Source organism: Cebus imitator, unplaced genomic scaffold, assembly GCF_001604975.1.
Source record: "Cebus imitator isolate Cc_AM_T3 unplaced genomic scaffold, Cebus_imitator-1.0 Scaffold18, whole genome shotgun sequence".
In the NCBI taxonomy this organism is placed as follows: domain Eukaryota; kingdom Metazoa; phylum Chordata; class Mammalia; order Primates; family Cebidae; genus Cebus; species Cebus imitator.
The window spans coordinates 8,889,241-8,901,820 of record NW_016107333.1 but is presented as its reverse complement, the minus strand read 5'-3'; the positions used below and the strand labels follow the sequence as shown (position 1 = coordinate 8,901,820).

The following is a 12,580-nucleotide window of genomic DNA, read 5'->3' as shown; positions in this document are numbered from 1 at the left end:
TTTTTTTTTTTTTTGAGACAGAGTCTTGCTCTGTTGCCTAGGCCAGAGCACAGCGGTATAATCTCAGCTCACTGCAACCTCTACCTCCTGAATTCAAGCAATTCTCATGCATCAGCCTCCTGAGTAGCTGGGATTACAGGCGCCCGCCACCACACCCGGCTAATTTTTGTATTTTTAGTAGAGATGGGGTTTCACCATGTTGGCCAGGCTGGTCTCGAACTCTTGACCTCAGGTGATCCGCCCACCTTGGCCTCCCAAAGTTCTGTGATTACAGGTGTGAGCCACCACACTAAGCCTAGAATTTTTTTTGAACACAGTTCATTGTAGATGCTCAGGCTGATCTCAAGCTCCTGACCTGAGGCAATTTTTCTGCCCGCCTTGGCCTCCCAAAGTGATGGGATTATAGGTGTAAGCCACCATGCCTGGCCTGTGCAGTGGATTTCATGCTTTGTGACAGGCACTGTGGCCATGCAAGTTATATGGGGCACTTACTCTTTATTGCATGACACTTGGGTCACGACTTAGGACGTGCTTGGATGTGTGTATGTGTCTTATATGATAATTGTTCTTTTTTTGTTTCTGATTCCTTTTCATAAATTTGAGAGGTGGGGAGGGGTTGGTAAGTGTAGGTACTCTTGAAGGTATACTGAATGAAACTTGCTTTATAAATTTAGGGGCTTTAGCCCTAAGGTCTTTAAAATGTTTTTTTCTCTTTGGCAGAGCTTTATAATGATTTGATGCCTGGACTAATTTGATGCTTGTCAAAAGCCTCTTGCTTTGGGCTAAACAGTTGTTTTTCTCTGCAGATAATTCCTGTGGACAAATTAGTAAAAGGAAAGTTTCAGGACAATTTTGAATTTGTTCAGTGGTTCAAGAAGTTTTTTGATGCAAACTATGATGGAAAAGACTATGACCCTGTGGCTGCCAGACAAGGTCAAGAAACGGCAGTGGCTCCCTCCCTCGTTGTTCCAGCGCTGAATAAACCGAAGAAACCTCTCAGTTCTAGTAGTGCAGGTAAAAAAACAACCCCCAAAATGTTGCCAAACAATAGTGTTCCATATAATCATTTAGCATTCAACTAGCATTTTTTTAGTAGCCATAGGCTTAGGGAGCTTGAGAAATATGATCCCAGGCATGTGGCCAGAACATGGATTCTGGATCAGGCAGGTAACTTTTTGTCCTTAGGTATCTGTAGCCCTGTGTAAGCTACTTCATCTCTGCCCCACAGTTTTCTCCTCCATAAAATGGGAATTTTAATACTTGCCCCAGAGGGTTTTTGAAACTTGAACAAGTTGCCAGGTGTAGTTTTGCCCAAGCTCTAGAAATCTATAAGGCTAGCTCACATAAGAGAGCTTCAGTTAGTTCCAGAACAAGGGTGTTTTTACAGAGCCCTAGGACGGGAAGTTATACCAGAGCTGAACTCCTTGAAGGAGCTGCGTAGGTCTCTCAGAGTGCTTTTGGCTGTCTTTGTCATTCTGTCTATAGACCAGCTTTCTATGTGTACTCACAGCTTCCCTACCTGCCCTAGAACTTTAGGTGCTAGGTGACTTTGGCGTGCCATGGTGCTAGCAGAGTCGGGGGGGGGGTAGGGAGAGGCTGGTTTTACAGACCTTCTCAAAAGGGTATGGACTTGATAGCTTTCGCAAGATGTGTTTACAGTAATACAGAATGTCTGTATTTTGGGGCAGGGTAGATATTCTACAGATGCTAATTGCTTCTTTTCCAGAAGATGGCAAGAATATTAGTTAAGGTTTTATAATACCTTGAGAGAGCCTGGTTCAACTGATAGAGAGGGTAGGTTGAGTGCTTTCCAAATGGCTTTATTGAGAGATAATTTGCATGCCATATAAGTATGCTTTTCTAATTAAAGTGTAAACTTAAGTGGTTTTTAATATATCCAAAGAGTTGTGTATCTAACACCACAATCAATTTTAGAACATTTTCATCACTCCAAAAAGAAACCTTGTGTAATCCCAGCTCTTCGAGAGGCTAAGGCAGGCAGATCTTGAGGTCAGGAATTCAAGACCAGCCTGGCCAACATGGTGAAAACCTGTCTCTACTAAAAATACGAAAATTAACTGGGCATGGTGGTGCATGCCTGTAATCCCAGCTATTCGGGAGGCTGAGGCAGGAGAATCTCTTGAAACCGGAAGGTGGAGGTTGCAGTTAGCAAAGTAGCACCACTACACTGCAGCCTGGGTGAGAGAGCACGACTCTGTCTCAAGAGGGAAAAAAAAAAGAAACCCTGTGTATAGTTAATAATTGTCACTTCCCACTTTCCCCAGCTTTTCCTTCTCCCTCCAGCCCTGAGCAATCACTAATCTGCTTTCTGTCTCTGGATTTGCCAATTCTGAACTTTTCCTGTACATGGAATCATAGATATGTGGTCTTTTGTGTCTGGCTTCCTTTATTTTGCCTGCTGTTTTCAAGGTTCCTTCATGCTCTAGCATGTATCAGTCCGTCATTTTTATTGCAGAATAATACTCCATCACATGGCTATACCTCATTTTATTAATCAGTTCATGGTTATTTGCATTGTTTCCCACTTGTTGGCAGATGTGAATAATGCTGCTATGAACGTTCATATACAGCTTCTGTGTGGACTATGTTTTGGTTTCTCTCGGTTACAGACCCAAGAGTATATACTCTGGGAGCAGAATTGCTGGGCCACGTGTTAACTTTGTGTTTAACCTTTTGCAGAACTACCTGTTTTCCAAAGTGGCTGAGCCATTTACATTCCCATCAGCAGTATGTGAGGGTTCCTGTTTCTCTAGATATTGAGTATTTTTATTCTTTAGCTGTTTAGAATGGGAAACTGCGTAGATAACCTTGGGCATTTCATATTTCAGATGCTGATACCAGTTGAGTAGAGACGTGCATTAAGCATTTAGTCTTTGAGATAAATGTGCTAGAGAGAGCCATCCAGAGGAAATACCTCTTACAGTGGGTGAAAGGCTTTGTGATTATAGTTTGGGGTGTTAGGAAGATTAGATATTTCCAAGCCTGGCATGTAATATACAAACTTTACAAAATAATTGGTAAGTAAGTGAATCGTCAGTGATCCATATACCTTGAGGTTTAGCCCGTTCTTGATTATTTTTACTTGTAGATAGGTTGCCTCCTTTACTCCTTTGTTCTTGTCTTTGTCTGCTTTCGGCTGTAAATAGTGAGAGACATCTATAAATACTAGTCAGTGTGTTGCTTTTGTGTTCTCACTCTTCTAAACACTTTCTAAAAGGTACACAAAGATAAAGATTTTAAAGCAATTCATGGAAAGAGCAGGCTGTCCTGTTCTTATGGCTTACTTCCCTCTTCCAGCCCAAGGAGTCTGAGGTGAGGAGTTAGGAGGGACCTAACTTTCCACATGGGGAACAGTGGGCACCTGGCAACAGCCGGGACTGTGCGCTCATACCTGGCATGAAGTCTGCCTTTGCTTCACGAAGCTGGATTTGGTTTGTAAATGTGTCAACTGAATCTTAGCTGTGGTAGTTACCAACATGAAAAAACCTGTTTGTGGATTTGGTCAGAGCTGGGTTAAGGTGGATCATCTCTATGCACTAGAACGACTGTATCCCTTTCAGATGATAGTCCTGTTCACCCCAGTGGAGAAGAGACCTCACTGAAGGACTTACTCCCAGCATGAAACATCATGGCTGAAATTGACACTTAACTCTGCTGCCGGGATAGAAACCACTAGTAGACAAATGTGGAGGTGCTGTATTGCATGCTGGGGCCCTCTAGCATTGGTTTCCTTCACTGAGCACTTTGTGGAAGGCAGTTGGTCATAACTTCTCTGTGTTGTCTTGTGGATTTTTTTTTGTTTGATCTGAAATTACTCCTTTTAAAAACCTGTGCTCTCTTTTTCAGCTCCCCAGAGGCCCATCTCAACACAGAGAACTGCTGCGGCTCCCAAGGCTGGCCCTGGTGTGGTGCGAAAGAACCCTGGTGTGGGCAATGGGGATGACGAGGCAGCTGAGTTGATGCAGCAGGTGGGCTCCCCTGTGTTTAGGATGTGAGTCACCTTGGGGAACAGGTTGCTTGGGGTGGCCGGGGTGCCTTGTCCGTGTTCTTAGATGAAGATCTGCCTTGTTTGCTTGCCAGAGCATGTGACATGTAAGCCTGAGGTGCTGGGCAGGGAGCCTGAGTGTAGAGGTGAGTGGGGAGGGATCAGGCGTGTCTGGACTCTCTTAGTGTGACAGAAGCCTGTGTCTGCTTGGAAGCCAGCCCTTAGAATAGAATCCTATTGAATGTTTCTGGAATACTACCAGGGACCTGGGATTCGGAGAATGAAAGATAAAGGAGGTCTCCTTTTTCAATAATGTTTTTTCTTTTTGAGACCGAGTTTCACTCTTGTTGCCCAGGCTGGAGTGCAATGGTGCCATCTCGGCTCACTGCAACCTCAGCCCCCGAGTAGCTAGGATTACAGGCTTGTGCCACCATGCCTGACTAATTTTGTGTTTTTAGTAGAGACAGGGTTTCTCCATGTTGGTCAGGCTGGTCTTGAACTCTTGACCTCACGTGATCCTCCTGTCTTGGCCTCTCAAAGTGCTGGGATTACAGGCATGAGCCACCACACCCGACTTTTTTTTAGATGGAATTTTGCTCTTGTCGCCCAGGCTGGCGTGCAGTGGTGTGATCTTGGCCCACTGGAACCTCCACCTCCTGGGTTCAAGTGAATTTCCTGCCTCAGCCTCCCAAGTAGCTGGGATTTACAGGTGCCTGCCATCACACCCTGCTAATTTTTGAATGTTTAGTAGAGACGGGGTTTCACCATATTGGTCAGGCTAGTCTTGAACTCCTGACCTCAAGTGATCTGCCTGCCTCAGCCTCCCAAAGTGTTAGGATTACAGGCGTGAGCCACAGGGCCTAGCCCTGAATAATTTTATAAAAAGGATTCTGCAGTCTTTCTGCTGAGTTTTGGACTGCGGTCACTGGAGATTGAAATTGAAAGTAGAACTGGCATGAAAAGCCTGTCGCACTTCTGGTTCTGTTCTTAGTAATTTGGTGATTTGAAATGTCTTCTTCAGGAGTAAATGTCCTTAAGGCACTTGTCAGAGGTGTCTGTCAGTCAAAACAAGTTTTACACATTTTCTCACTAATCCTTGTGGTTGGTTTGTTTGCTTTCTTTCAGATGATTCTTTTTGTTAATTCCATTAACACTTTTTTTTTTTTTTTTTTGAGACGGAGTCTTGCTCTATTGCCCAGTCTGGTAGAGTGGCGTGATCTTGGCTCACTGCGCCCTTCACCTCCCGGGTTCAAGCTATTCTCCTGCATCAGCCTCCTGAGTAGCTAAGATTACAGGTGCATGCCACCATGCCAGGCTAATTTTTGTATTTTTAGTAGAGAGGGGTTTCACCATGTTGGTCAGGCTGGTCTCAAACTCCTGACCTCGTGATCCACATGCTTGGGCCTCCCAAAGTGCTGGGATTACAGGCGACAGCCACTGTGTCTGGCCTTACCACTGCGTCTGGCCTTAAATTTTATTAAAAATATATATTTCTTTACAAAACAGAAATAGGGTCTCACTATGTTGCCAGGGCTGGTCCCCAACTCCTGGGCTCAAGTGATCCTCTTGCCTCAGCCTTTTAATGTGCCAAAATTACAGGTGTAAGTCACCATGCCTGGCTCCACTGACAAATTCTGGGATGCTTTGTGATTCTAGTGAGTTTGCGATTGAATACTTTTACTTTTCTAAAAGCCAGGTCCTAAAACTTGAGGGAACTGATATCTAGTGCCGAACCTCTCATGGCCCACACACGTACTCCTAAGAAATCAGGACAGTGAGAACCTGCCCAGAGATAACATTTTATTTATTTATTTATTTTTGGGACGGAGTCTCGTACCGTTGCCCAGACTGTAGTGCAGTGGCGCAATCTCAGCTCACTGTAACCTCCGCCTCCCGGGTTCGAGCCATTCTCCTGCCTCAGCCTCCTGAGTAGCTGGGACTACAGGCATGTGCCACCACACCCAGCTAATTTTTGTATTTTTAGTAGAGATGGGTTTCACCATGTTGGCCAGGATAGTCTTGATCTCTTGACCTCATGATCTGCCTGCCTCAGCCTCCCAGAGTGTTGGGATTGCAGGTGTGAGGCACTGTACCCGGCCAGCATTCCTTTTTATAAGCTCTTTTGACTTCCTTTCCTCCTTGGTCATTGATACCACCAGGCATGTGGTTAGAAGGCTCCTTCCGTGCCTCTTGGATGGTGGAGCTGAAGCTCCGAGGCCATTTCCTGCTGGAGTTGGTCATCTTGGGAGCCGTGTAACCCCTGCTCTTTGAGGCTACTGGTTTCAGGAAAGGCAGGAAACTACAGCAAAAGCAGAGGTGGGGAAAATGAGGGAAAATTGATGATTTAGCTTTGCCAGACACCAAGCAGTAGCTGTACTTTATGAATGAATGAGAGAGACCAGGGTCTTGCTGTGTCACCCAGACTTAGTGCAGTGGCACATTTGTAGTTCACTGCAGCCTTGAACTCTTGGGCTCAAACGATTCTCCTGCCTCAACCTCTTAAGTAGCTGGTACTATAGGCATACACCACCCTACCTGACTAATTTTTTGCTGTGTTGCCCAGGCTGGTCTCGAGTTCCTAACCTCAAGTGATCCACTCACCTTGACCTCCCAAAGCTTTGGGATTGCAGATGTGAGCCACCACACCTGGCCCTTTTAGTACTTTATTGAAACTTTCAATTATTTTTTAATTTCGTGGTTGGTAAAGGAAAAGTGATAGACTGTCTAGCACTGTGATTCTGTTTGGTCTGACAAGACTTTGATGATGCACTTTGAAGTCAGCTTTGATAAAATTGTCCTGGTGGTGTTGCCTGCTCCTCATCTCTGGATGCTTTTTGAATGCAGGTTATAAAGAGGGCCTTTTCTTCCTGGGATGAGACTTGATCTCTTCTGTTGTGTTTAGCATCTTCATCAGGCTGTGGGGAAGCTAGATAAGCTGTTTGTTTTTGTTTTTAAATTTTTTTTATTTATTTTTTAAAAAGACAGAGTCTTGCTATGTTGTCATGACTGGCCTTTTTTTTTTTGAAATGGAGTCTTGCTCTGTTGCCCAGACTGGAGTGCAGTGGTGCAATCTCGGCTCACTACAGCCTCTGCTCACTACAACCTCTGCCTCCCAGTTCAAGCAGTTCTCTGCTTCAGCCTCCCGAGCAGCTGGGATTACAGTCGCCCGCCACCACGCCCAGCTAATTTTTTTGTATTTTTAGTAGAGCTAGGGTTTCACCATCTTGGCCAGGCTGATCTTGAATTCCTGACCTCGTGATCCACCTGTTTTGGCCTCCCAAAGTGCTGGGATTCCAGGCATGAGCCACCATGCCTGGCCGCGACTGGCTTTTAACTCTTGGGCTCAAGCGATTCTCCCAATTCAGCCTCCAGAGTAGCTGAGACTAGGTGTGCACCAGTGCACACCTGACATGCTTCTGTTTTTGTGGCTGTAAGTTCAGAAGGCTGGACTACGTGACTTCTCTGGTCCCTTCTGACTTGTAGCATTCCCTTTTGCCGAGGTTGTTCTCAGTGGCTGTACCTTGAATTTTGTTGCTTGGTTTTCCATGCTGCTCTATGGCCCTGGCCTGTAAATACAGGTTTTTATGAGGGTTTTATGCTGCAGGATATGCCAAGAAACATGCATTCAGTGAGAGTTAAATTGAATTCAGTTGTCACAGATGTGAATACAGTACACTGGAATGAAGATGCACCATGGCTAAAGTACACATAGGACTGTGAGTGTTACAACATTAATTGATCTTGGCTAGATAGAGTCCTGGCCTAAGCACTGAGACTATTTCTTTATAGCCTCTTAAGGGGAATCAGAGCCCCTCAGTGGGGCTCATGGAGGGTCAGTGCACTTTCCATTGGGCTTCCAAAGAGCTCTGTTGAGCCCTTTCCAGGGTCCTGTCCGTTGACCCCCTCATGCAATCAGACCTGGACTCGACTGACCAGTCCCTTAGTAAGGACTTAATTTATGATTGTCAGCTACCTTGCCAGGCTGTAATTGTCTCAGGCTTCCCTAGTTTTTTCTCCTTAACCCTTTTTCAGTTCCTGAGAATCGCCTGCATGTTTCAAGGTGTAGTCTGCCCTTTCTGGGGGCTGTTATTGTCAAGGTTGCCATGAACAAGTCTATGTTGTTTACCTGAGCCTGAAGAAAATTGACATTAAACTGAAGTGGTTTTTGTCTGTGTTGGGGTTTGATCAAAGACCACATCTCCTTTTGGGTTAGAAGTCTGTCTGATATTTTATTGCCATACTAATGCCAGGCATCTCGCTCTTTTTAACATCTTGTGCAGGTCAACGTATTGAAACTTACTGTTGAAGACTTGGAGAAAGAGAGGGACTTCTACTTCGGAAAGCTACGGAACATTGAATTGATTTGCCAGGAGAATGAGGGGGAAAACGACCCTGTATTGCAGAGGATCGTAGACATTCTATATGCCACAGATGTATGTGTTGACATGAGGATATTTTCTTTCCATTTTACATAGTTGGGTTGGCAAGCTCTGTGCTGATGCTTGTTGTATTCCAGTGTTGTGTGCATCAAAAGACTTCATCTTTGACCCCTCAAAGTCAGGCAGAGGGCACTTCTGCCCAGCTTTAGCTTCTGCCTGAGGTCTCTGAGCTTTTGAAGAAGGAATAGGACAAGGAGGTGTCTGGATTGACCAGCGTCTGTATTGTGTGCCACAAACTGCTCTTAGCCAGGAGCAACTCCTACCCCACCCCACCCTACCCCACCTCATCCTACCCCACTGCACCCTACCCTACCTCGCCCTACCCTACCTCCTATAGCTTGGATCCCTCAGCTTTAGGTGCTGCCTCTGTTTTATCAGGGCCCGAGGCATGCCCAGAGAAGCAGGCACGTGCTCTCTTTTTTCACAACGTGCCACCATATCACGTCATGTCCGGGCGTGCGTTTTTCCTCCTAGTAATTTGCTCGGTTCCGACTCCCTCACAGTACTCTGTGATCAGGTTTCTTTGAATTGATGTTTATTGCACAGCCAAATCTGCTGATATTAATCACGACATGTTAATTGATCAGGGAAGATTCATTTTTTTCTAGATTTAGGATTTGGTATTTGGCTGTGTCCACTGTTTAATGGTCACATTTGTAATTCTGCATGCCTAGTAAAGTCTACAAATAGTAGGATCAAACTACAAGCGATTTATAGTCTGTGTAGCACTATGCAAATATAAGGTGGTAATAGTGCTGTTATTTTCACTGTCCTTGAGACGTGTCTTGTGAATTTCAGGGTATTAAGACAGATGACTGAAAAGTTAATAATCTGTTGAATAAATATTTATTTAGAGCTTCCTCTTTGCTATATAATGAAAAAAAAAAAGACAACGAAAATATATGGGTCCTTGGTTTAGTCTGAGTATTATTTTAGTGGAACCACATCTTAATTTCAGCTATAGAGAGTTAATAAAAATAAGATGGTGCTTGAAGTAGAAGCCTAATTTTTACAGCAGAATAGTATAGCAATTTCCTTCTCTTGAGTCCATATCAGAATGTCCTGAGATGAGAATGAGGTGGGAGCCGTTGAATCTGCTGTTTCCTTGTGCACTCAATTTTTCTGCCACTGATGTTGGGTCAGCCTTGCTGGTGTGAATATTTTGGGTCAAGCATGGCTCCTAAGTATACAAAAGGAAGGTGTAAAAGAAAACCTGGCTGCATAGACAGTTTGTTGAGAGAAGATGTTAGAGCAATGAACTTCTCAGGGGACTTCAGGGATTTTTGAGGGTAAATTTTTTTTTTCTTTTAGAGATGGGGTCTCACGTTGTTGCCCAGGCTGGCGTGCCTGATGGTGTGATCATGGCTCACTGCAGCTCCTGCCTTAGCCTCCTGAGTAGCTGGGAGTATAGGCATGTGCCACCAGGCCTGGCTAGTTTTTTTTTTTTTGTTTTTTGTTGCCCAGGCTGGTCTGGAACTCCTGGGCTTAAGCCTGGGATTACAGGTGTGAGCCATCACACCTGGTCTTCTCTTTCTTTCTTACAAGTATAACTGACATAATACGCTGCATATATTTAAATTGTACGTTTGATGGCATGGGTAAAATTACTACCATAATGAAGACAGTGTACAGATCCATCACTTTCACAAGTCTGAGGGTAAATTTGATTGTGCTCAGTTTTTGTCTTTGGTGAGATCCAGTTCTACTACCAGAGAAATAAAATAGCAGCCACCTGGCCTGTGTGATTAAATGCCAGGTGTGTGGTGGAGCTGGGACGAACCATTGTCTTTGAGAGGCTTTAAGTATGAGGAAAGTGAACTCACAGTAGAAATGGATCTTCAGTGGCTTTCCCTCTCATTTTCCCGTTTCAGGAAGGCTTTGTGATACCTGATGAAGGGGGCCCACAGGAGGAGCAAGAAGAGTATTAACAGCCTGGACCAGCAGAGCAACATCCGAATTCTTCACTCCAAATCATGTGCTTAACTGTAAAATACTCCCTTTTATTATCCTTAGAGGACTCACTGGTTTCTTTTCATAAGCAAAAAGTACCTCTTCTTAAAGTGCACTTTGCAGACGTTTCACTCCTTTTCCAATAAGTTTGAGTTAGGAGCTTTTACCTTGTAGCAGAGCAGTATTAACATCTAGTTGGTTCACCTGGGAAACAAAGAGGCTGACCGTGGGGCTCACTGTGCGGATGCGGGTCACACTGAGTGCTGGAGGAGGTGTATGTCATATGCTGAGGCGGTGACCTCAGTGGAGTAATGTAAAGACTGAATTGAATTTTAAGCTAATGTGAAATCAGAGAATGTTGTAATAAATAAATGCCTTAAGAGTATTTAAAATATGTTTCCATATTTCAAAATATAAAAATGTACATGACAGGAGATTTTGCATTTGACATTGTGTCTGGGAAGGAAGGGTCAGACCTTGGACCCTTTGGAACCTGCTGTCACAGGTCTTACAGGGCTGTTTGAATCCTCACAGGTCTAGGCTTTGGTCTAAAAGGAACATTTAAAAAGTTGCCCTGTAAAGCCATTTGGTGTCATTGACCAGTTGCATCCTTGCTAAAAGGCAAGAGGCATCATTGCCTGAATAATAGAGGATGTGTTTCAGCCCTGAGATGTTCGAGTTGAAGAGCTCGGTTTTCATTGAACCTTTCTCTATTTTTCCAGTTGTCCCCGAAATTTCTATGTATTATGTTTTTGGGGAAGTGAGGTGTGCCCAGTTTTTTAATCTAACAACTTTTTTTTGTGACTTGCCCACATCTCTGGGATTTCAGTGGCGATCGTATCCCATTTTATTGTCTTTTGGGTTTACATTTACCATGTTTCTCTTCTCTGCTCCCCTTGCCCATTGGGGACTCCTCTTTGGCTCCTTAAAGTTTGCTGCTTAGAGTTGGAAATGCAGCAGGCAGGTGATCATGCTGCAAGTTCTTTCTGGACCTCTGGCAAAGGGAGTGGTCAGTGAAGGCCATCGTTACCTTGGGATCTGCAAGGCTGGGGTGTTTTCGGTATCTGCTGTCCACAGCTTTCCACTGTAATCCGAATACTTTGCCAGTGCACTAATCTCTTTGGAGATAAAATTCATTAGTGTGTTACTAAATGTTAATTTTCTTTTGCAGAAAATACAGTACCGTGTCTGAATTAATTATTAATATTTAAAATATTTCATTCCTTAACTCTCCCTCCTTTGCTTTGCCCACAGCCTATTCAGTTCTTTTTCTGGCAGGATTCTGCAAAATATGTCTCACCCACTACTGAGATTGTTCAGCCCCTGATGTATTTGTAATGATTTGTTTCTGGTGGTAGCTTGTCCTAAAATGTGTGTAGAAAGCAAGTGTTTTATGATGAAAGTGTTGTTTAGTGCATGCTGTGTGTGGAATTCAGAGGAAAACCCAGATTCAGTGATTAACAATGCCAAAAAATGCAAGTAACCAGCCATTGTTCAAATGACAGTGGTGCTATTTCTCTTTTGTGGCCTTTTAGACTTCTGTTGCCCTAAAATTCCATTTTATTGGGAACCCATTTTCCACCTGGTCTTTCTTGACAGGGTTTTTTTCTACTTTAAACAGTTTCTAAATAAAATTCTGTATTTCAAGAGTATCATGTCTTCTGAAATTTGTCTTACCCTGGGTATAAGCTGTTAGGTTCAAGTGATGAGAAACCAATGCTTCTCTTTCTTTAATGAGGACTGATCTTTTCTAATCCTTTACTATTTTTTCAGATGTGCTTCTTTCCTTTTTTTCTTTTTTTGAGGCAAAGTTTTGCTGTTTCGTCCAAGTTGGAGTACAGTGGTGCGATCTCAGCTCACTGCAACCTCCGCCTCTCCGGTTCAAGCAATTCTCTGCCCCAGCCTCCTGAGTAGCTGGGATTACAGGCACCCGCCACCATACCCGGCTAATTTTTTTGTGTATTTTTAGTTGAGATGGAGTTTCACCATCTTGGCCAGGCTAGTCTTGAACTCCTGACCTCCTGATCCGCCTGCCTTGGCTTCCCAAAGTGCTGGGATTACAGGCATGAGCCACTCCACCCGGCAAGATGTGCTTATTTCTAAGCCGACTTCGTTTTCTCTCCATTCACATTACATTTCACAGTCTCTTGCTTTTTTTTTTTTTTTTTTTTTTTTTTTTTTTTTT

General features: G+C 44.0%; 1 protein-coding gene across 3 annotated transcripts in view; it reads left to right on the top strand.

Annotated features, from left to right (window-relative positions):
* The window catches only part of MAPRE1 (microtubule associated protein RP/EB family member 1), a 31,451-nt gene extending 19,404 nt beyond the window's left edge, over positions 1-12,047 (top strand). For 2 of the 3 annotated variants that reach the window (XM_037733300.1, XM_037733303.1), the window contains exons 4-7: positions 807-1,014; positions 3,868-3,989; positions 8,287-8,439; positions 10,317-10,562. In XM_037733300.1, coding sequence (XP_037589228.1) covers positions 807-1,014; positions 3,868-3,989; positions 8,287-8,439; positions 10,317-10,373 — 540 coding nt within the window. In that variant the 3' untranslated portion in view covers positions 10,374-10,562. Of the gene's footprint in view, positions 1-806; positions 1,015-3,867; positions 3,990-8,286; positions 8,440-10,316 lie in introns of all 3 variants that reach the window. The other variant, XM_017514465.1, reaches the window with a different exon arrangement.
* The last annotated feature ends 533 nt before the right edge of the window (positions 12,048-12,580 follow it).